At 46.4% G+C, this 24,536-nt stretch overlaps 1 protein-coding gene across 1 annotated transcript in view; it reads left to right on the top strand.

Annotated features, from left to right (window-relative positions):
- The window catches only part of CSMD2 (CUB and Sushi multiple domains 2), a 784,677-nt gene that overhangs the window by 476,648 nt on the left and 283,493 nt on the right, over positions 1–24,536 (top strand). Inside the window, exons 9-11 of the mRNA XM_063140724.1 lie at positions 4,328–4,452; positions 10,238–10,359; positions 17,949–18,052. Of these exons, the coding sequence (XP_062996794.1) occupies positions 4,328–4,452; positions 10,238–10,359; positions 17,949–18,052 (351 nt within the window). The remainder of the gene's footprint in view (positions 1–4,327; positions 4,453–10,237; positions 10,360–17,948; positions 18,053–24,536) is intronic.

Below are 24,536 nucleotides of genomic sequence, written 5' to 3'. Positions count from 1 at the left end.
GGTCAAAGCTGGCTCCACAATGCTCTTAAAAGTCTGGGTTGGAATCTCTGTGTCAGTTCAACCATCTTGGTGCTGAATTAGGGTTGCCACAATGGATGAATCCATAGGCTGGTTGCAGTTTGGTTGTGAGACCAACCCTCATCATCTCCCGGATAGGTGGGTGTTCTCTTGTGTGATAACAACACTGGTATCTGAATCAACTTGGGAGTGATGTTACCAATGGGTGCTACAGTCGATTCATCTTGCAGGACCACCAAGTGATGAGAGCGCAGATGCTGCCTAGAAACATGTCCAAAAGCCCCCTTCTAAAAGAGATTGAGGCCATAGCTAGACCTACCCAGTCTAGCGCGATGGAGGGGGAAGGATCTCGTGATTTTATGGTCGCGAGATCACCCCCTCTGTCTATACATGGTGCACAATGTCCTGGGAGGAGGAGGACATCACAGCCGCCATTTTGTTTTTTTCCTTAAAGGGGAAGGAGCGCTCGAGGTGTCGAGCGCAAAAGGTAAGTGTTTTTTTAAACAAAAAAACCCCTCATGCTCCTGCCACCACAGCCCTGATGGGCACAGAGCTCCTGAGGAGAACTGCACCCCATGCACGGTTCCCGGCTCCTCACGGTTACTCGCGAGGAGCCGGGACAAAACCGCCATGGCCGCCCATATGCCCCGCAGTCTCGGGATCATCCCGAGACCACGGGGAAAAGTGGGATTAAAGGCTATGCCTTTATCCTGGGGCAAGAAAGGGATCCTCCCTCCCTGTTCCCGGGATCCCCTGTGCATCATGTGGATGCACAGGGATGATCCCGGGGCAATTCCCAGGATATCGGCAGGTCTAGCCATGGCCTTAGTGCTTCCTGATTGCCCTTAGTTATATATGTGGGATGTCTCCATCCACACGGGTCCACTGTGTTAATATAGCATGCCTCAGTTGGAATATTACGTTTGTATTTACCCTCTTTCAATTAAGGCGGTAGCTTTTAAAACTCCCAAGGAACCCTTTCTATGTTGATTTCTCTCCCAAATGAGTTACAGAGGATTCTGGGAGGTGTTCTGCTCAGATCTGTTCCATTTTGCCACTGCCCTGCATTTACTGAGAAGACCTCCATTACCTTCAAATGCCAGTGCATCTTAGAACATTCCAACATGGTTGCTCAGCTGTGTTATCACAAAAGGAGGGCTTGTCTACCACTACTGATCTTCTTATTGCTTGATAAAATTCAGAGGAACTGCAGGGTTTCCCAGAACTCAGTTTGAAAACCACTGTGTTGTAGTCGTGGCTTTCCAGAACAGTCTGCCATCTGAAATAACTTGTCTGCATCAGCTGCCCTCAAAACATTCAGTAGGTGACCAAGAGAGGTGTCTGCCTTTTCCATGGATCTCATTCTATAATAGTCCCAGTTTATTTGTTTATTTTATTCATTTATGGTATTTCTATACTGCCTTTCTGAAGCCAACCAAAAGAGTTGACCCCCATCAGTTTTGTTTGGTTGCTAGGCTCTGTCTCATAAGCTGGAGGCATCTCTCTGGATGTGAACACTCAGCAAAGGGCTGAAGGTGAATTTGAATCCAGGACTCTCAGGGACTTCCACACATGTCTGAATCCCTGATGATATCACACCTGATTTTCCCCAGCACTCAGACACAGGCCTCTGGGCTGGTTCACGCATGCTCTTGTTCATGGCTGCAGTACCAAGTAGTAACGTGAATTGAACAGTCTCTCAGATCAAACATGATGATCCGAGCTGATGTACAGCTTCAAGCCAAGTGCTTGTTGATGGAGTCAGTTCACACACATGGCTGGTAGCAGTCACTGCCAAGTGCTGAGAAACCAAGCGACCGACATGTATGTGTGAACCAGCCCTAGGACATCTTGTTGTTTTTCCTAGCGGTCTAAGATGTCTCCTAATATTTAATTTTACTTCTCTGTCGATGACTGTTTTGCTTGCTAAAAACCTATTTCCATTTCCACCCCAATCCATTCAGCTTCTTCTGAAATATGGCCTGCAACAAAAGAAATAGCCATGTCCAATGGGAGATGTAGTGGGGCAGGGAGGAGAGAAGATGTCACTCCACAGCCCTAATCCTTTTATGATGTAGGAAGCTGCATGATGCGACATCCGAGCATTGGCCCATCTGGTCCAGAACAGTGACTGACAGTAGGGATGGACAAGAATTTTGCTCCTGTTTGCAAACCATGCAAACATGTTCTGTGGGCAACACCAAATTCAAATACAAGCAAGAGCACAATTCTCAGGAAATTTTCCTAAAATGTGCACATCTTTGAATGTGAATGCAAGTCCCCCTTAAATCCTCATTTGTTGTGCTTTTAAAAACATGCGTTTTGTGTGTGCACTTTTTAAAATGCACATTTTGCCCAATTGAGAGAGAGAGAGAGAGAGAGAGAGAGAGAGAGAGAGAGAGAGAGAGAGAGACTCACAGCCGGGAATGCAAGTGAGGGATTTTATTTATTTATTTATTTATTTATCATATTTATACCCTGCTCCTCAGCCAAAAAAGGCTCTTAGAGTGGCTTACACTTAGCAAAAAAGACAGTCCCTAGCCTCAGGCTTACAGTCTAATAAAGACATGACACACAAGGAACAGGAGTCCAGGAGGGAAGAGGTAAAGAGAAAGAGAGAGAGAGAGAGAGAGAGAGAGAGATTAAGTGGACTGGGAACAGGGCTGATGGGATTGTCCTGCACCCGAAGGAGGGAGTCCAACTGGAGCAGGCCGCGATGTTTCTTCTGCCTGCTCCTGTCCCCTTGCATTTTCTTCTTCCCCACAGGGCCAAGATGACAGTTTGAGCTTCTGGGAAGAATTTGGAGAACCCCACAAACATTAATATATACCTTAAAACAATCATGAGATTTAGGTTGCACTCCTATACCCATTTATTTGGGAGTAAGCCCCATTGAACTCAATGGGGCTTTCTTCTGAGTAGACATTTATTTATTTATTTATTTATTACATTTCTATACCTCCCAATAGCCAGAACTCCCTGGGCAGTTCACAAAAATTAAAACCATTCAAAGTATAAAACAACAGTATAAAACCATAATATAAAATATAATATAAAAGCTCAACCGGATAAAAGCAGCAGCAATGCAAAATTACGAATTTAAAACACCAAGTTAAAACTTATTTATAGACAGTTAAAATGCTGGGAGAATAAAAAGGTCTTCACCTGGCGTCTAAAAGCATATAATGTAGGTGCCAAGCGAACCTCCTTAGGGAGCTCATTCCACAGCCAGGGTGCCACAGCAGAGAAGGCCCTCCTCCTGGTAGCCACCTGCCTCACTTCCTTTGGCAGGGGCTCACGGAGAAGGACCCCTGAGGATGACCTTAGGGTCCGGGCAGGTACATATGGGAGGAGGCGTTCCTTCAGACAGCCTGGCCCCAAGCCGTTTAGGGCTTTAAATGTTCATACCAGCACTCTGAATCGGGCCAGGACCTGGACTGGCAGCCAATGAGCTGCCATAGAGCTGCCATAGAGACATGTATTGAACTTCACTGTAAAATCACAATAGTGTGTGTGTGTGTGTGTGTGTCTGCATAGAGATAAATAGAGATAGAGATACATAAATTAGAGATGCTAATTGACTATTAGTGTGTGTGTATGTAGCAATCTGAGATGCTAGGAGAGTATTATTCGCACATTCGATTTTTCAAGTCACAGGACCTCTTCTGCAATTGCACAATTGAATGTCCATGAAAATGTAATCTGTGAATGCAATATAAGCCACTTGTTTCTTCACAGACTCTGCACTCTAGTCTACGTTGCATGCTTTATAGAGGAAATTGATTTTTTGGTATTACCCAGAGCATCCTCTTGGGTTACTCAGACACACTCTGACATCTGGTTCCTTGTTCTTTTGTAGTCACAATTCAAGGGTCTGATTATCTATGAAACGAGGCTTTGATCCAGTAGCCTTTGGAGAGCAACTGCCTCCTCCTTTGTGCCCTATTATGGTCTCCTAATGATACCAATCTATGCATCATGAACAGAAAGAGAAACATCCTCTTTCCCCTAAACCCCAAGTATAGAGCTACAGACAGACCAAGGACAAATTTGCACACATTCTAGAAGAGTTGCAGCATCTACCAGTTGGGCCCTATCATCTGGAATTTAGGATTAAGTCAGCCCAGGTTGGGGGGAAACGCCCATGGATTTCATTAAATAACACTGTTTTCCTACATATGTTTACCTACAATAAACAAGGGAGTGATCTTCTGCTTACGAATCAGAACACGTTAATCCAAACCTCTGGTTCTTAGTGCCTGATCTACATTCTGAAGCTGAAAGGAAAAAAATCCCTTATATCTTCCAGGTTAGGATCCAGCGTCCAGTTCACCTGCAATGAAGGCTATGATTTGCAAGGCTCCAAAAGCATCACCTGTAAGAAACTGAGTGGCATGATAGCAGCCTGGAGTGACCAAAGGCCAGTGTGTAGAGGTGAGACAAGTAACTGTGCGGCACTGAACACTCCAAATTGGCCAAGAAATTGGTTTCAATTTCCACCTTCTTGGGGGTTCGTTATAAGCAAGAGAGATGATGCTGTGAACTGTGTCAAGCTCACCCTGTAGGGGTCTCTTTTCAAGATAGCATCCAATAAGTCCCTTGTTGAGAGTCTTGGTTGGCCATTAATTCTGCAATGGCTTCTCCTCGTTTGTTCTTCTGAACTCATGTTTCTCAAAATATAAAGAGGAGTTTCCTTCAAGAAGTGTGGTCAGCCAGCTCCCCCTCCCAGGGTCTAACTTGTGCCTTTGGCTGGGAGAGGTATGAGCAAGGTGTGTGCATTATTTCAAATAATAGGCATGGGCATCAAACTTCTTGATGTTCCAGTGTCCAGGATCCCACACACACACAATCAGCTGGAGTGGGGAGAAGGGCATAGTGACCTTCAAGATCCAGACAGGTAAGATGTGTGATCTAAGTCCATTACCCTTTGACAATGATTGATTGATCACTGAATGGCAAAGAGGAAATATTCAGCGGGTCAGAGTGCTTTTCAGGGAATATTTTAAAGTGCTACTTGAAATCCCTATGTTGCCATGCGGATGCCCTACTGACTGTCCCTCATGGACCTGTCCAGTGGCAACATAATAGGGTTACTTGTAATATCCACCCAATAGAGATGTCTCTGCCCCATGTAAGTTCTTCTGGCCTTGCCGGACAGTCAGGGCTCCTAAAGAAGAGACCTGCAGAGAGAGGAGGTGGAATTTGTGGAGTTCGTTTCTGCTCCTGTGCCTGCCACAGAATTTAGTGATGAACTTGAGCCCAATAGGGTACATGATGCTCTTTTTACATCCTGGGATCTCTCCATCGTGGGCCTTTTGAAAGCACCATGGCAGGATTTGTGCATTTCTGCTCCTTTCTTTTCTCTTGATGTCTGCTTGGCTCTCAGTCTGCCAGGCTTTTGGAATCCCTGTTAATTCCCTAAAACTGATGTGGATGAATTAAATCAACCTAAGAGGACATTTGACATAAGTCTCTGACTCATTAAATGAAATGTATAGCAGACTTTCATTCAAAATAAGGGAGAACTTGCCATGTTGCTATGATACTATAAATCAGATAGATAGATGATAGATAGATAGATAGATAGATAGATAGATAGATGATAGATAGATAGATAGAATTAAAGTGCAATCCTATGTCACATTTGCATAAATGGTGGTGATGCATGCAACATCACAGACATTAAAAATGCTGGGAATTGTGACCCCACCCCCTACAGTTTGAAGGTGTAGAGACCTTGATCACAAGTCTTCTCTGATTCCAGGAAGACATGCAGGGCAGCTCACCCCAAACCCCATTGCTCAAAAAATGTCCTGCCCAAAGACCATTTTTATAAAGATTTGTTTGTGGTTTAATTCAAGTAAATACCATTCAGTGGAAGGTTTCCAACATGAGTAGGGCTGGATAGGCAATGTAGAAGGGTGAGTGAGGTTGGTTATGCAACAAGAATGGTATCTGAAGTAGCACATGGCAGAATAGCTTTGGGATGTTTGCCTCTGGAAGAGCCATAGTTCAGTGGCAGAGCACCTGCTTCACATACAGAAGGTCCCAGGTTCAATCCCTGGCATCTCCAGGTACGGCTAGGGAAGAATCCTGCCTGAAACCATGGAGAGCTACTGCCAATCAGTGTCAATAGTACTAGGCTAGATAGACCAATGGACTTGCTCAATATAAGGCAGCTTCCTACTTTCTTGTGTGTTGAACAAACTAAGGGTAGGGATTATTTGTGTAGCAGCTTCAGATTTGCACTTCTTCTTTGGTATGGCTTGTGCTTCCACAGAAACACCGGAAGGGAAACCCCCACAGGGTGATGCACAGATGTCCTACACTGGAAGCACACGCACACCTCATTGCAGGGAGGAATTTCAGCAGGCCAGTTACAACCAAAATGAGAGAACAGGAGCCAGGAGTCACTTGTGCTTCTTTTACTTGTCAGGCCTCAAGGCCACAGCTGGTCCTAAACTAAAGGATATCAGTCAGAGATTCAACCAGGTTAACACCATCCCTTCTGGTCAAAGGAGGGAGGACTACAAAGGAACCACTCAGACCAGCAGGGAAGCCTTTTAAGAATGATAGACCAGAGAGCAGGGCTGACCCTATTATAAGGTAGAGTGAAGGTAGCCACCTCTGGTGGCAGATGCTGGGTGAGGGCGGTGTAGCAGCTCTCATCCTGAGTCCACTAAGCTAGCCTGCCACCCTCAATGTATGGTGGACTATACTGGCCTGTCACTAACACCGAAATAAGATTCAACTGCCAATCAAATCGGTTTCTGTGTGTGGATGAAATGTGGGGAGAGGAATCATCTTGTTCTTACCTTTATGCAGCAAAATGTTTTGGACTGTTCCTCCCTGAGTGTGTCATGTGGCCCCTATCAAAGCTTCCAGGGTGAGCAACAAAGAGGATTCCGTTACTAGGGCTCTTCAAACAACAACTCATACACTCCTGTTCATGGAACACATGGGGCAGGGGAGTGGGGTCATACCCACCAGTCATATCCCATTGGGTCCACATGTTTGACATCAATATCAAGGTCCCCTTTGCACTTACGGACCTGTGCTCCTCTGTGCTCCTACATGCCAGTGGAAGGCCTGATTAGTCAAGGATCTCACTTGGATGAAAGACCCCACTAGACAAATAAATCTGCATGCACAGTGCCAGCTCTGAACGCCCGTGGGCAAGACAACCTCGATGGGCTTGCTCATTCAGGGAGTCTACCTTCTCACCACCATTGTCACCAGCTGCTCATGCCCCTTGTCCACTTTCTCACCATTGCTGTCATTTGCTTGCTTGACAGGCAGGGAGCCGATGAGCAAGAAGGCCGTGGCATCTCCTGCCCCACCTTCTCACCACCACTATTGTCTGGGCCAGAGGCAGGTGAACAACCAGCTTGCAGTGGTGGACAGGAGGAGCAACTCCAGGGGGGTCTTGTCACTGGGGCCCTGCTGTGACATTGGCCCTCGGCAGGTGCACCACTAGCCTTGTGCTTGACACACCTGTCCTGTGTATGCATGGGGGACTATTCGCACTGATGCCAAATGCAGAGCCACCAAGAGGCATCAGCAGCAACTCTGTGGGCATTAGGGGTGTGGCTGGCCAATAGGGCCTCTGTGCTCCTGCACATATCCAGGGAAGGCAAGGTGGGAACTGTTTGAACACTATCTTCCACGCATTAGACCACTTTGGCCTGCCCTCTCCTCGTAATTTCACAGGAAATAGGTCTGAAAGCTCTCCTCCTTAGAGGTGTGTGTGTGTGTGTCTGTGTCTGTGTCTGAAATGAGTCTAGCTAATTCATAGGTATTCTGGGCATTTTGTGCTTTTTGGGGGTGGTGGGGAAGAGGCTCTGCAATTTACAGTTATTTCTGAATAATTTGCACAAATTACAGCCAGATTTGCATACCTTGCACAAATTTGGCCACAATTTGTGCAATTTGCTTAGAAGTTTGCGCAAATTGCACAACCTCGCCCCCTCCCATGTGCAAAAATGTTCCCAGCTTGCAGCCCCAAAGTGAGTTGTACCCACTCTAGAACTCCGGCAAGCAAAAAAACAACTGCATTTCCTAGCAGGACATCCCATACCGCTCCTCATCCTCAGCCAGCAAGGACATCATGACTAATGAGAGCTGTAGCTCACACCCAGGTTGGGAGGGCAGCTTTATAGCCTCTGGCTCCTCATATTCTCTCTTGGCTTCTCTCATTCTGCCCCTCCATGTCCACTACCTTCCATCAGCAGTCTTTTACTCACAACGGCCAAGATATCCTTTTTCTATCTCTTCTTTCCATCTTTTTATGCTCTCTGTTCCATTCCAGGTGAATACTGACCTGAGGACATCTCCAAGCCCGAAGCCAGCCTAAATGTTAGGGGGCTGCCAAAAAAAGTCAGGGGTCAGTTCATCTGGTTTGCAGACCATTTAAAGACAAAACCGTAAACTTTTTAAAAATTATTTGTTGGTTAAAAAAAGAAAAGAAGGGCAGCCTCCCCCAGGCCACCGTTTGGCTACCAGCTTGGACATCTCCCCTCCATCCCCTGACTCTTTTGTGTCATGTTCCCCCTCCCGTTATTTCTGTTTCATTTTTCTTTTGAACACGTGGGCAGGGCCTTTATTTGTATTTTCCTTATAAAATCGAACCGAGGTACATGGGAAGATGGTGGTGGTGGTGGTGATGGTGATGATATTAGTATGATGGGGATATATCCAATTTGGTTTATACAAGTGGGACCTGCAACAAAAATGTTGGCGTGTGGAGTCTTCCTACTCAGGATTCCAGCCAGCCGTGTTCTTTTCCCGTTTACTCAGTTCCATCCCCACTTCTCCGGAGTTTTGCCTCCCCCCACCAAGCAGACACTAACTGTTGTGTAGCCATTGAGCCTGTTCCATCCTCACTGGGATATCTTGGTCCCCCCCACATCCCATTTCATGGCTTTTGTTACTCAGGGAAGGCCTTTAGCACAGGGTTAGAGCACTTGTTTGGCAATCAGAAGGTCCCAGGTTCCATCTTGGCATCTCCAGGTAGGGCTGGGGAAAACCCCTTTCTGAAAACCTGTTGTGCTGCTGACAGGGGCATGATGGGAGTTGGCACCAGGCTGGGGAAGGCTGATGTAAACAATACGGAGCTTCATGCGCCAGTGGTCTGACTCATTCAAAGGCAGCTGCTGATGTTCCTCCTCAAACCTAAAAAGACACTTGGAAGAGATTCCTGCTCTGTTGCCTCCCTAAACCCAGGTTTGGTGAATCTGGAACCCAGTCTGAAATGAACTCAGGTCCTGGAATCTGAGGAAGCAAATTTCCCAATGAACCCCGTCAACGGCAATGATCCTCTTTAAATACATTCCTTGTCTTTTCCTTCCCAAAATGTTCGGAAGAGCTGCTGACTCTATTGCCCCAGAATCAGTGGGAAAAGGAGCCTTCCTTCAACTGCTTACTAAGAAAGATTTACTCTGCCGGGGTTTGGTTAGCCCTCCAGGCTGAGGGTAGGTGAGGAACATTACTGTCCCCCCCCTCATATGGGGAAACCATACTCCAAAGCAGAATGAAAACTGCTGCCAAGGGTTTACTTTGCAGCCCTTTTGCTGGTGGTGTTGCAAAGTTGGGTTGCATCTTCAGAAATCTGTGCACCCACACAGTCTATTTCTAATGTTTTACTGCACAATTTGGGCCGTTTCTATGTGCTCTATACAATCCCAGTTATGTTTAGTGTGCGTGCGTGCGTGTGTAAATTATGTTATTCCTGTAAGGCAGAGCTGGCAACTTGTGGCCATCTAGATTTTTGGGGGCCTAAAACTCCCATCATCCCTTGCAAGCATGGTCAGTGGTGAGGGATGGTGGGAGTTAAAGGCCAAAACATCAGGAGGGCTACAAGTTGCCAGCTCTGTCTTAAAGGAATAAAAAATCTTCACTATCCCTTCCTATCCATCCCAATTAGAGAGTCCCAGTAAAAGCAGGACAGTGATGGAGCTTCTATGGGTCTCCATACATGGCCTCAGGGGATGCATTTGTCTTGGTGGTTGAATATGGTATATGCTATGTATATGGGAATAGATGAACTTCAGATGCCTTCCAGCTTTTGTGATCCTGTGACTTGTTTGATGGGTAGCAGAAAAACATATTCCAGCTAATTCCATGCCTGTTCCTTCTTGGTCCTTTAACAAAGGACCATCCCAAGCGAAGAATTCCCTCCACACATGCTCCTTCCTGTTTCTTCTTTTTCCCACCCCCACAGCTAGGATGTGTGATACATACCTTCGAGGCCCCAGCGGCGTTATCACATCTCCCAACTACCCTGTCCAGTATGATAACAATGCCTATTGCGTGTGGGTGATAACAGCAGTCAATCCAGCCAAGGTAGGTCTTAATGGATGCATCATTGGGGGACTGAATGTATACCCACTTTGGGGGAATCTGAGGGGCAGACTTTGCAGAGTTGGGGTCACAGCAGCTGTGGGAAGTCTGGATCAGAGATGGGCCAATCCATGGAATGCAATCAAGAGATGGTTTTTTTCATGTGATGCAGAGATGATGTACACCGCTTAAGTGGTTCAAAGCTTAGCAACAGGAAGGAATGCAACAAGGAACACAGCTTGTAGCATGGAGAGGGAGAAGAAGTATGCAGAAGAACAAGCAATGAGTATTTATATTTGGTGTTTAACCAACCTGCTAATGTTTAGGCTGGAAGCATTCATAGAACTTACTGGCAAATGAGAGAGGAGGTCACAAACACCTTATTGAAAGAGGTGTGTGTAAGCAAGACTTTGCTTGCTTGGCTACTAAAATAGCTCAGAAGGTTTCTGCTTCTGCTTCCCGCCATCACCATCACCATCACAGTTCATCCGGAGCAAAACATTGGCCTGGATTTGGAGGTTCTTGCTTAGACAAAATGTTCTGAGGAATTCCAAAAGAATTTCAATAAGACTAAGGAAATTTCTCAGAAGGCTTTCATACACCCTGAGCAATAAACGTTCCTTCCTGCTATTGCAGCTCCCTATCGCTCACTACCTAAGTTACAAGTGTCAAATCCATTATATTTAAAGTTGGCTACTGCTGCCTATATTTCCTTTGTCATATCCATGTTACGTTTTCCGTCACTCTGAATTCCATATATTCATTCACCACCAGCTGCACTTTCCTCCTCCTCCTCCTCCCATCTCCATGCCTTCACCCAATATCTAGTGCAGATGTCCTTTCCCACAACTGTCAGCTACCTGGGAATCCTGGCTTTCGGTTCCTAGAAAATAAGCATTTTCTGAGACTGATGGCCATAAAAACATGCTTGAAAGTGCTTGTATTGCTTTGTTGTGGTGGAATTTAGTCTTATCATTGTATTTTGTAATATGGCAATCTGCCCAAATGAATAAATAAATCAAATATGTTGGTGATGCCTCCTAAAATTTAGAAGCTGGTGGGAAAGGGGCTGTTTATGAATTCTCATGGTTGGAGGCAATGGGTTTTCCATGCCCTGTAGAGCTCATTGCTCTTCTCTGTCTCCGGCAAAAGAAGACTCATTTATGCAAACCTAATAAACTAAATGCAGAATACACTGTGTAACAAGGCGAAAAAATTGCCAATTGGCAAAGCAAAGCTGACCCAGGTTGCAGAATTTGCCTTTTCTTTACACAGCATGTGGATTTCCTTGGCTCAGAATTTGAATAATACAGTGTTGACGCAGCCCTGATTGTGTTGCCTCTGCCTCTACTTATTTACTCATTGTTGCACCAAAGACATTGATTGAATGCCCAGTGGTAGAGCTCAGGCTTTGCATGCAGAAGGTCCCAGGTTCAACCCCCAGCATCCCTAGTACGGCTAGGAAAGACACCTGCCTGAAACCCTGGAGATCCGTTAGTAATTGAACTCGATGTACCAACGATCTGACTCTAAGGCAGTTTCCTGTAGACCGAGGACAACAGCAGTGGATGGACTAGAGTGGGGATTTGAGGAATAGTCGGCACATCCCTGTGCTTTTGATTGAAGAAGACACAAATGACCTCTTTCCTTCTGTAGCCCCTCCACTTCCCTCAAAGCAGCAAAAGCAGCAGCAATGGGCAGCCAGTGTTGTGATGGGTTGCCACCCATTTATGGCATACCTGATGAGTAGAGGGGCTCCTGAGACCTGCAGGAGAAAAAGCAGGGTAGTCAGCTGACATCTAAAGAGATCTTTGAATTCTTCTAGGAGACAAAACACCACCATGTAGAATGTATCTTTTGATTGCGTCATGTCAAATTGAAGGTGGAGCAGTTAATGTGTGAATGCTGCTTTGTGTATAAAATAAATCTCCTCCATCCTTAGATCCTTTTGAGTGGAGGCACAAGATTCCTGAGCCATTCATTTTGCCGTATCTAGTGGAGTGGCTACAAAATGAAAGATTCAGTGTTTTGTCTCCAGTTCTGGTGTAGTGTGTGTGTTTAGGGAGGGGGGAATGTCAACACCAGTCCTATATCCTGGGGTAGTCCCTGGATCGTCGCTATGCAGGCAACCCAGGATGACCAGGGACTTTCCCTGGGATATAGGGAACTGCGAAAAAACTAATTTTTCCATGGTCCTAAGACCATCCCACAGAGTGCTGGCCATGTGGCCACTGCTCCTGGGTCATCCCTTCTTTTGGGGTACTTAAAATGGGCACAGAGCTGCACAGGGGCAGTCTGTGTCCATCGGGGGTGGGGAGCGGGTTCAGAGTGGTTTTTATTTTGTTTAGTTTTTTGTTACTTCTTTCACGGAGGAGTGCAATTGCACTCCTCCTCCCCTTCAGGAAAAAAAGTGGTGGCCACGACATCCTTCCAGGGAGTTGTGCAGCCGTCAAGATGCTGGGGGAGGATCGCAGAAGCTGGTAAGTCTGTGATCCTTCCCCCTCCCTCTCTCTACACCCTATGGTGTAGACATGCCGTGTGTGTGCGTGTGTGTGTGTGTGTGTGTGTGTGTGTGTATGAGAGAGAGAGAGAGAGAGAGAGAGAGAGAGAGAATCTCAGCATTTCCAGGCTCCATTTTGTTTGGACGGTATTATTGTTCCCTGCAGTTGTCCCCCAATAGGTTCAGGGAAGTCTTACCACAAGTGACACTACTGCTAACACAACTGCTCATTTCTTTTTTTGTAAAGTGTCTAATATTGCTAGGTGTTGTACAAAAAAATGAGCATTACTCAGAGGGGCTATGAGCCTTCTAATTTAAATGTAAAGGTGGACACATTTGGGAGGAAAGAGAATGTAGGAGAACCAGTGGAGGAAATTTAGCATGAATGACCATCAAACATGTCAAGGGAAGGCTCTCTTCCCCGCCCCCTCATCCAAGCAAAAGGAGTGGGTGGCTCCTGGAGTCCAAAGGAGAAGGGGATCCTCGGTAGTTGTGCCAGACAGGACGAGGAGAAACCCACACACACCCATTTCCTCCTGGCATGTGAGATGTGTCGTGTGGACAGTTATGCTCTTGCAATGAAGATGGAGGGATTAGAAACAGCCAATGCTGTATTCTTTTGCTGGGGCTGTTTTGCTGCCCAGACACTCAGCAGCAGCCTGGGAAGCTGTGCTCCTGATGTACTCCAAGCCCCCTGCCAGTCTTCCCTGTCCTTGCTTCTGTGAATCAGATGCCTGGTCCAAGCTCTCACTGATGGATTTTGAAAAACTGCAGCTGAGCCCACTTGTTACCACGGAGCTTGTTCCTATTAGTGCGAGACATTGTTGTGCCACTGAAGCCTGATGTCTTTCCCGGTGTTTAAATGGCTGAGGATGTTCCTTGTAGTCCCATGGGCATCTCTCCTCAGACAGATGAGGAAGGGGGAGAAAAAGAAAGAGAGAAGAAGGTGGAGAGCAAATCAATTCCTTTTAGCATTTGACTGCTGACAACAGAATCTGCAGAGACTGCAGAAACGTGTAGCTGAAAGACATTATTGTGTGAAGAAAGCAGACTGTGTGTGTACAGGCTGGATGGGTATGGATGGAGAGAAATCACCCCAGTCTGGGCAGTTGAGAACCCTTTTCATCTGATAAGTGGGTACTGGACAAAAATGCAAATTCTAGAGATTTAAACCCTAATCTTACTCTGTCTCTCTCTCATTCACACACACACACACACACAAGCCATGGATGGGTTCCCTGTCATTACTCAGAAGCAGACACATGGTGTGCATGCAGTACATCCAGGTTCACTCCCCAATGTCTCCCTCCAGGTAAAGACCATCAGACCACTAGGGATGGGGGAGAGATTCAGTTCAGTTCATTTTTGACCAGAATTTGTCCAACTCTCACCTCCTGGAACTATGCGCAGACCTGAACACAATATGCGATCTGATGTCTGTTTCCGAGCTTACAATGAGATTCATTCATTCAACAACAAAACGTGTTTGGAAAATGCATGCATTTAAAAAATGCACATGGGAAATACATTTGAAAAATGTGCACAAACAGGCTTTAGCCAACAAGGGGGAAATGGAGACACAATTGGTGTATGCATTTGGAGCATAAGGCATCATCAAACAAACATTTTATTGTACGCTCGTTGCTGGGCACTCACGGATTTTCACGGGTCCCTCTCATGACATCATCTGCCCCTTCTAGCCATCTTTGCATGACAAAAACGCACCCCAGTAAATCCCACTTAGTTTTTGAGATGGAACTTGCCGCCATCTGCTGTGTGCAGGAGAAGCAATGCGATCAAAAAGATCCACTGTATCAGCCATGTGCATGTTGTTTACTTCCTCTTTTGGAAGAGGAGGTAATGAGGGACAAAAGGGAGGGCAGAGAAGCAAGAAAACACAATTCCGCCCCTCCCTCCCCCCCCCCCCCGGTGATGATGCTCATAGGAAGCTGCCTTATACTGAGTCAGACCATTGGTCCATCTAGCCCAGTATTGTCAACACTGACTGGCAGTAGCGGCTCTCCGGGGATTAAGGCAGAATTCTTTCCTTGCCCTACCTGGAGAAGCCGGGGATTGAACCTGGGATCTTCTGCATGTATATCATGTGCTCTATCACACTGGGCTACGGCCCCTCCCAAAAGGAACATAGAAATATACACTTTTTTAATGCAGAACCTCCACCCCTGCCAAAGCTCATGGTCCAGTACAGACATGACACAGATAAAGCATTGAGGTGGAATTCAGAGAACCTCAATGAGGTCAGGTTTTGCTGAGTTGCCAAACTGTAGGTGGTGCTGAGAGATCCTTCTCTCCACCTGAGGTCTCAGAGAACCACTTCCACTGAGTGTAGACATTACTGGGCTAGAGAGATCTTTCATCTCATTCCTTGTAAAGAGCTTCATACGTTCATAAACTAACAAATTCCATGGTCCTAGAATAGAGGTTGGCAAGTGGTGGCCCTCCAGATATTTTGACCTACAACTTCCATCAACCCTAGTCAACATATCTAATGGTGACGGATCGTGGGAGTTGTGGGCCAAAAATCTGGAGGCCCACAAGTTGTCTGTCCTCATCCATACAGCAGTTTCCCCTAAACTGGTGTCCCTCAGGTATGCTGGACTGCAACCCGCACAATCTTCTACCAGCACGGCTAATGGCTGACCATTGTGGAAGCTGTAGTGCAAGATATCTGAGGGCATCAAGTTGGAGAAGGTCAACAGAGAGGATAATGGCATGTTTGAATTTCATAGAATCAGAATCATAGAATAGCAGAGTTGGAAGGGGCCTACAAGGCCATCGAGTCCAACCCCCTGCTCAATGCAGGAATCCACCCTACAGTATACTTGACAGATGGTTGTCCAGCTGCCTCTTGAATGCCTCTAGTGTGGGAGAGCCCACAACCTCCCTAGGTAACTGATTCCATTGTCGTACTGCTCTAACAGTCAGGAATTTGTCTAGCTATGAAACCTCTACTGTGCACACTCACATAATCTGATACGGGGATAGCTCCTTCAGGATCCTGACTAGTTCTGTCTAAAGTCCAGAATGGCATCACAGCCCCACTGAAATCAGAGCCACCAGACACCACTGCTGAAATCCTACCTGGAGCGTGTTCAGAGGAGGGCAACCAGGATGATCAGGGGTCTGGAAACAAAGCCCTATGACGAGAGACTGAAAGAACTTGGCATGTTTAGCCTGGAGAAGAGAAGATTGAGGGGAGACATGATAGCACTCTTCAAATACTTAAAAGGTTGTCACACAGAGGAGGGCCAGGATCTCTTCTCGATCCTCCCAGGGTGCAGGACACGGAATAACGGGCTGAAGTGACAGGAAGCCAGATTCCAGCTGGACATCAGGAAAAACTTCCTGACTGTTAGAGCAGTACGGCAATGGAACCAGTTACCTAGGGAGGTTGTGGCACTAAAGGCTTTCAAGAGGCAGCTGGACAACCATCTGTCAGGGATGCTTTAGGGTGGATTCCTGCATTGAGCAGGGAGGTGGACTCAATGGCCTTGTAGGCCCCTTCCAACTCTGCTATTCTATGATTCTATGATTGACAATTTTTGTTGACAATTTCAAACTAAGGTCTCCAATGGAGCTGCCATTTAAAAACCCGCCATTGTTGATTGGAGGCCCAACTAAAATCTCAGGCCAGAGCTCCGTAGTTTATTCCTTGCTTTTTCCCAGTTGGTTTCTGTGACTTTTAAAAAGTGAGCGTTATGTCAAACGTTTCTCTATATTTGCCAGAAGGTTTCCTGTTATTTAATGACTCATTAAATAATTTTTAATTTTTAAACTAAAAGTAAAAGCAAAACTAGGGCAAGCAGGAGGGCGGCACTGAGGGTGGGGAGGAAAGGAAGAAGGAATACATAAATAATTCTTGGATTCCAGAAGCTTGTTTCTTTGCAACAAGGTTATGGTCTACAGTGTACTAAAATGTAATTAGCTATTTAATTAGGGTCAGACTTGTTAAAATGCAGTTTATGTGAATGGCTGCCTTAACTAATGATGTGTGTCACTTGACAACCCTTTGTTCTTTGTATTAATTATATTATTTGATCATTACATGGTTTTTAATAATATATATATTTTTAGCACAGATTAATACTTACTAGAGGTGGATCTCTCAGACTTGTTTCATCTTAAGAGAAAAAAAAATAGTAGAAGGATTTTGATGAAGATACATGACTCTAGCCCTGTTCATGTGCTTGGTCTGCATGGGTACTAAACACATGGAGGCGGTAGTGGGATTGCACCCACTTTGTTTGTTGACATGGGTGCCAGCAATGCCCAGGAGTTTAGCATCATGCTACGTTCGATGGAGTCATCTCGGCCATTCCTTCAAGGAGCTCAGAGCAGCAAATATCCTCACAACAACCCATGTGAGGTAGCTTAAGCCGACTGGCCCATGTTCACCCAGCGAGTGAAGAGTTGAACCTAGGACTAGCCAGTCCCAGACTGATCCTCCAAACACTACACCATACCTGCTCTTTTGAGATAATTGCAGACAATCCGGCTGATGGAGATTACAGGTGTAGCTTGAATATACTTTTGGGGAAATCAAGGGATGATCACTTGTATAGGACAGGTTCAGGACAGATAAAAGGAAGTACTTCCTTACCTAGGGTATAATTAAACTGTGAGATTCACTTCCGCAGTGTGTAGCAATGGCCACCTATTTGGATGGCTTTAAAAAGGGATTCATTGAGAAGGCTATCAATGGCTACTAGCCCTAATGACTAGATGGAACCTTGGTCTGATCCAGCCTCAGTGCTTGTCTTATGTACATATGTTCTTTCGGACCATTACCCCATCTATTCATTGGCATAATAACCATGTGAGGGGGGACATACTTTGAGAATGCTGATGTCCTGAGGCCCATCCATCTAGTGTTCTGGCTCAATAGGGATTTGAACCTGGGTATCTTGCATCCAAGCTCTAGTTACGACTACACACTCTACAAGCTCTACAAGCTCTAGTTACTACTACACACTGCCCACCCACCCCCATTTTCTTGGTTCTTCTTCTCTGTGAAACTGGCTCTGCCCCCAACATTTCAATCATTTGTAGTAACACCACATGTCTTTAATAGGTTCTCAAGCTCAACTTTGAAGAATTTGACTTGGAGAGAGGATATGACACACTAACCGTGGGGGATGGAGGTCAGGTTGGAGACCAGAAGAGTGTGCTCTATGTGTAAGTAGGCTTTTCTTCACATTATTCTGTATAGGTTGTGCCAGTGTGCATATGTCTTGGTGAATGTGCACAGTTTGGACTCCTTGGCAGAATGCACGTGCTCACTTCACTGTGATGAATAAATTGCTGGGGTGGTTTGGCAAATGGCAGAGATGGAGTGGTTGGAATGGCCATTCTACTGGAAGGGACTCACTGGGATCACAAACATGTGGAAAGGGTTTTCAGTAGGTAGTAAATGATAGGGGTGGACGAACTCACCTGTGCCTACCTCGTTGGGCACTCGTCCCACCGCTGCAGCCGCCCACCCCCACTCGCTGGGCCACCCTAGTGAGTGCTCGGCAGCCACCCACCCATGCATTGAAATAACGCGCCTCCTGTTCCTGTGTCAATGCAGCTGCCATCGATGCAACGGGGGAATTGCACAATTTCCAGAGCCTCGGTAAAGTGTTCGCTCCACTCCTGAACCGATAGCGGCCTTAAAGGCCCCACTGATGCAAGGATAAAGGTGCCTTTACCCTTTAAGGCCACCATTGGCGTGGAGCAGGAAGTGCGCAATTTACGGAGGCACCATTGATGCAGGAAGGGAAAGTGCATGATTTCGGCCTGCAGGCTGGTGGCTTCTGAGTGCTCACTGGGGCCTTGTGAACACTTGGGTGGAGGCCCGTGCTCGTGTCAGGAGCATTCGACTAGGTCCAGGGGGGCAGATGAGGGTGGTCCGCAGGACTCCAGTTGGGTGCTCGGAACATCCCTGGGAAATGATAGCAGACCTCAATTAAAGAGTTCATTCCATTCAGCAGTAAGTTACTTCTTGTGTTGGGACTGTTAGAACGGTAGACATAATTGGGAGCTGCCTCAGTGACCCAGCACCAAATCCATTTCCCTGGAAATGATGAGTGCGATGTTGTAGCTTTCTCTGTGGAGACACACAAACCAATGAATCCAGGTAGCTGCCAGTTCTCTGCCACCTTTAACTTTCCAACAGATTGGGCTCAATGTTTCCTCAGTACACAGTGTTAAAAATGGGTGCCAGGAGAGGAGGAAACAAGACGCAGCAGTCTCCATGGATATGTACTTTGGGTTGAAGGAGTCAAGAAAAACTGGGGAAATGGTGGCCGCCATTTACACTGTTGGTGGTATACAACTTGTATAGAGTTAAAAAGAAAAGGCTGCCTTTCTTTTCCACACAGCATCCCAAGATAACTTAGAAATGTGTGTATGTGTGTTTTTAAAAAAACCTCTCATCGCACAAGGAAATGTTCCATTATAACTATGACAAACCCTAAGTTATTCTATGAGCATGTTTGCCAATGAAAAGCTGCTCATGCTGATTTTTCCTGTATATTCTGGTTACATGGTATGTATTAGGGCTGTGCAGGGACCCCCCAATCCACCTTGGATGCCGATCCGGAGCCCCAGAAGCAGCCCCGATCCGTCTCGGGTTTCCTGATCTGCCTCGGTGCCGAAGCCTCGGTGAAATTCGGACCCTCTGAGGTGACTCGGACACTTCTGGGTGCCGGCTGCACAGCCGGCACCCAGAAAACTCTCTCCACTTACCTGGTGCCTCTGCCATCCATCACCGCGGATGGCGGAAGCACCAGGTAAGCCCCGTTCCCCACTTACCTGCGTCTGCCACTGCAGGTTGCGGCCTGCTTCCGGCCTTCAGCGTCCTCGAGTAGAAGGCACCAGACACAAGCCAGCAGTGGCGGCGGTGGACGCAGGTAAGTGGGGAACGGGGGGAGGGGGCTTACCTGGGTCCACCGCCGCTGGCTTGCATCCGGTGACAGCGGACACAGGTAACTGGGGGAGGGGGGAGGGGGGCTTACCTGCTGCTTCTGTCGCTGCTGGCATCTTTCTTCTGGCAGCTTCCGGTGTCGCTGGAAATGAAAGGGAGTAGACCATGCGATAACTTAAAATCGCACAGCCTACTCCCTTTCATTTCCAGCAGTGGCACAGGAAGCTGCCAGAAGAAAGATGGTGGCTGCGACGGAGGCAGCCGGTAAGGAGACGGGGGGGCGGCAGGGCTGGCTCCGAAGTGCTGAGGTGGCCCAAAGCTTTGAATCCAATTGACTTTGGCTTTGGACCACCTTGGCCTTCGCCTGAACCGCCTTGGATCTGGTTCGGAAGGGTCCAAACCAACCCCATCTGCTTTGGATTCGGGATTCAGATCCGAGGCAGCGCACAGCCCTAGTATGTATGATTGGGACATTCTGGAAACAGAAGTTTTCTATATGCTTTTCAACACGATAAAAGATGGTAGCACCTTCCCACCATCCTGTGGAGCGCTGTGCCCTGTGTGCGGCTTCTCCTGCCTTCTCGCGAGTAATTGGGAATAGCTGGGAGAAGCCGTGGAATGGGCTACATGCTCAAGTGGGCTACAAGTGGAGCCCGTTACCCCGGGGTAAGGGAGGGTTGACCCCTGCCTGACCCCGGGATCCCCTGTGCATCATCTGGATACACAGGGGCGAGCCCCGGGCTAACGCTGAGGAGATGCAGGCTGGTGATACATTTTCCCAAGGTGGTTGGGACATACTTGAGTTTTTCCCAGGTCCAGATTGTCCAGTGCTCATCAAAGGCTTTCCATTTGTCATTTCTATCCTGCCTCATCCTTTGCTTTCCGTGGCTTCCCATAGCACCAAGCAACAAGAGGATATGGAAACCTGAAAAGCTACAACATATATAACAAAATTGTGTTTGGAACGTCAGCTCAAAGAGAGGTTTTCAGATTGAAAGGCAGGATGGACATCAAATTAGCCTTGGCACGGAGTTTCTGTTTCTGCAACTCACACTGAATTTCTCTTGGTGCTTATGGAAAATTCAGAGCGATAGTTAAAGAACGCTCTCCAGTCTCTCCTGCCAAACGGAAGCCCAGGATGACCTTGAGGCTAGAAATGCATCTAGTAAGCGATCATTCAAACCACATTACACTAACTGCCTGGAAAAACAAGTACATTAGATTGCACCAGGACTGAATTATGGGGGAAGCTAATGCCATTACCAATTCCCCTCTCAGCAGAAAGTAGTAACTGTACTCAGTCTTTACTTGAAGATGGATGGATGGACAGATGGATGAATTATGCATTGACCGATGCATGGGGACGAAGCCCTCAGTGGGTCTGGAGAAGGGAGGGCTTGCCTCTTTCCATGAGATGGACCAGCACAGATCCTGTTCAGCTCAGATGACTTTATGCCAGGGGGGAAAAATAACTGTTCAGACCGATGGGAAATGTAATTTGGACAAATGAAGTGATTCTGTAATTCGGAGGTTTTCAAAATGGACACTTCACAAGGCAGTGATGTTTTAGCCAACCACACGGAAGGGCTAGGATGACCATTGGACTCAAGAGGAAACTACAACTTCCTTGTACTGAAATGTGCTGTAGGATGTTGTAGAGCTGGAAAAATGTGCCAAAAATGGGAAATGAAGTTATGAGGAGGGTAGAACAGCTTCCCTTGGCAAGGAAAGGCAACAATGTTTGGGTTCAGAATAAAAAGCAAATAAGGGGAGAGATGAACAAGAGGTTTAAAACTATGCATAGTGTGTAGGATGTAAAGATTCAGGACTGGGCTCCTGTATCTTTAACAGCTGCATAGAAAAGGTAATTTCAGCAGGTGCCACTTGTATGCATGCAGCACTTGGTGAAATTCCTTCTGCATCACAACAGTTATGAAGGAGTTGTTCTAGAATGACCAGATACAAAAGGGCAGGGCTCCTGCAGTTTAATTATTGTGATGAAGAGGGAATTTCAGCAGCTGCTGCATGCATGCAAATGACACCTGCTGAAATTCCTTTTTCTCTGCAACTGTTAAAGAGACAGGAGCCCTGTCCTCCTTTCCATATGTGGAGCAGGGGTGGGAACTTCAGGCCTGCTGACCAAAGACTTATTTACTGCAGGTAAGACCTTTAAGCTAAAATATGCTGGGGTGTGTGTGTGTGTGTGTGTGTGTGTGTATGTGTGTGTGTGCGTGTGTGTGTGCGCGCACGTGTGTGTGTGCATTTTTGGCTCTGCCCCCTTTGCCTTCATCTTGGCCCACCACTCATCCCTGGGAGTTGCTCCAAAATTGAATTCAGTCCTTGGACTGAAAAACGTTCCCCACCCTTGGTGTGGAGTAAGGAATACTGGGGAACAAGAGAGGGAGAAGGCTCTTGCCCTGGTCCTCTGCTTGTGGTCTCACTAGAAACATCTGGTTGGTCATTATGGGATACAGGCTGCTGGAGTAGACATGCCTCCTATCTGATCTAGCAGGGCTCTTCTTACGTTCTTCTGGTCTGTCTCAAGGATTTCTTCAGTTCAATGGTCTATGGCCTTTAGGGCATATCCATGCAGCAAGCTCAGGCTGTTATCCTGTAGCTACTTATCTTGGAGTGAATTCATTGCGAACTAGTTCTGCATAGACATTATTTTATTTTATTTTATTACATTATTTTATTTTATTTAAAACATTTGTATCCCACCCTATATCATTAAGATCTGAGATAAAATTACACAGTTACAGAAAAAATTACAGATAAAATTATACAATATAAAACAATAAATATACACAGCTAAAAACAAATTAAACTATTAATCAAGCTAAAACCTGTATAGAATTTAAAAACAGTAAAAAAAAATTAAACTGTTAAAACAGTGTGTGAGCTTGGTGAATTTAACCATTAAAGGCTTTGTTAAAAAGCCATGTTTTTACTAGGTGCCGGAATAAGGTCAGTGTTGGTGCCAGTCGGGCCTCCAAAGGGAGGGCATTCCACAGTCAGGGTGCCACAACAGAGAAAGCTCTCTCCCGGGTCTCACTGTAATGTATATCTCGCGTTGGTGGGACACAGAGGAGGGCTCCTTCAACAGATCTCAAGTCTTGGGCAGGCATATATAGGGAGAGGCGCTTCCTCAAGTATTGAGGTCCCAAGCTGTTTAGGTCTTTAAACATCGTTTCCATCACCTTGAATTCTGAGCGGAAGCATATAGGCAGCCAGTGCAATTCCTTTAAGACCGGTCTTATGTGGTCTCTGTAAGATGTACCTGCCAGCAGTCTAGCTGCTGCATTTTGCACTAGCTGCAACTTCTGAGTCATCTTCAAGGGCAGCTCCACAAAGAATGCATTGCAGTAGTCTAATCGGGAAGTTACCAGTGCATGCACTACTGTCGCTAGGTTGTCCCTGTCCAGGAAAGGCCGTAGCTGGTGGATCAGCTGAAGCTGGCCCCAAGTACCTGGGCCTCCAGTGCCAAGGATGGATCTAGGAGTAGTCCCAAGCTACACACCTGCTCCTTCAGAGGAACTGCAACCCCATCTAGAACAGGTCTCTTACCCAAGTCCCAGACTTGGGAACTATCAATCCACAGAGCTTCCATCTTATCATGCATGATTCAGCTTCAGTTTATTGGCCCCCATCCAGCCCTTTACAGCCTCCAAGCACTGGTCCAGCACCTTCACTGCCCCAGCTGACTTGGACAACAAGGAGAAGTAGAGCTGAGTATCATCAGCATACTGATGACACCAAACCCCCAAACCCCTAATGACCTCACAGTGGCTTCATATAGATGTTGAACAGCATGGGGGATAGAATAGAGCCCTGTGGCATCCCACAGCTTAATAGCCATGGGATGGAACAGGAATCCCCCAATACCACTCTCTGGAATTGACCCTACATGTAGGAGTGGAAACCCTGTAACCCAGTGCCCCCTACTCCCATCTTGCAGAACCAATTTCAAGCTGCTCAGCCTCCACACACTCAAGCAGCTTGCCCACAGGGGATATTAGTGATGGGGCAGTAGTTTTCACATACGTACTTCTGGGTCCAGGGAGGGCCTCTTCAGGACAGGGTACACTACAGCCTCTTCCAAGGCAGCAGGCACCACTCCCTGACAGAGTGAGGGCTCATCTACACCAAGCAGGATATAACACTATGAAAGTGGTATGGAAGTGGTATATGGTATGTGTCAATGGGCCCCAACAGCTGTCAGTGCACTTCAATAATGCTATAAAGCAGCAGTGTGGCTCCTGCCTTTGATATACCGCTTTCATACCACTTTCATAGTGGAATATCCTGCTTGGTGTAGATGAGCCCTGAGGCATATACTACCGCCTGGACCCACATGCACAGGATTGCACTGTCAATCTGGTTTAACAGTCTCCCCATCTTCCAGGGAAACTGTTATACAACACTATTGTTCATGGGAACCCAATGTATTCTGTAAAATAATTGTTTGGGTACATTTGGGAAGGAATGCTTCTGAAGTCCTTCTCTTCTGAATTTCTCCCTAATGCATTTAGCACTTACATTATTCTGTTTGTTTGTTTGAATGGGTGAGAATTCATTTCAATTTGGTTTTGATAAGAATTTGCCAAAATTTTAAATGATCTACATGTTGATAAAGAAAGGAATATGATATATATATATATATATATATATATATATATATATATATATATATATATATATTTTAAAAAGGAATGAATATGGAAGAAACCAAAACCGACAGATTTGTGCAGG

Source organism: Elgaria multicarinata, chromosome 13, assembly GCF_023053635.1.
Source record: "Elgaria multicarinata webbii isolate HBS135686 ecotype San Diego chromosome 13, rElgMul1.1.pri, whole genome shotgun sequence".
Classification (NCBI taxonomy): Eukaryota; Metazoa; Chordata; class Lepidosauria; order Squamata; family Anguidae; genus Elgaria; species Elgaria multicarinata.
The sequence above is the reverse complement of the archived record's forward strand: the minus strand, read 5'-3'. Positions and strand labels throughout refer to the sequence as shown.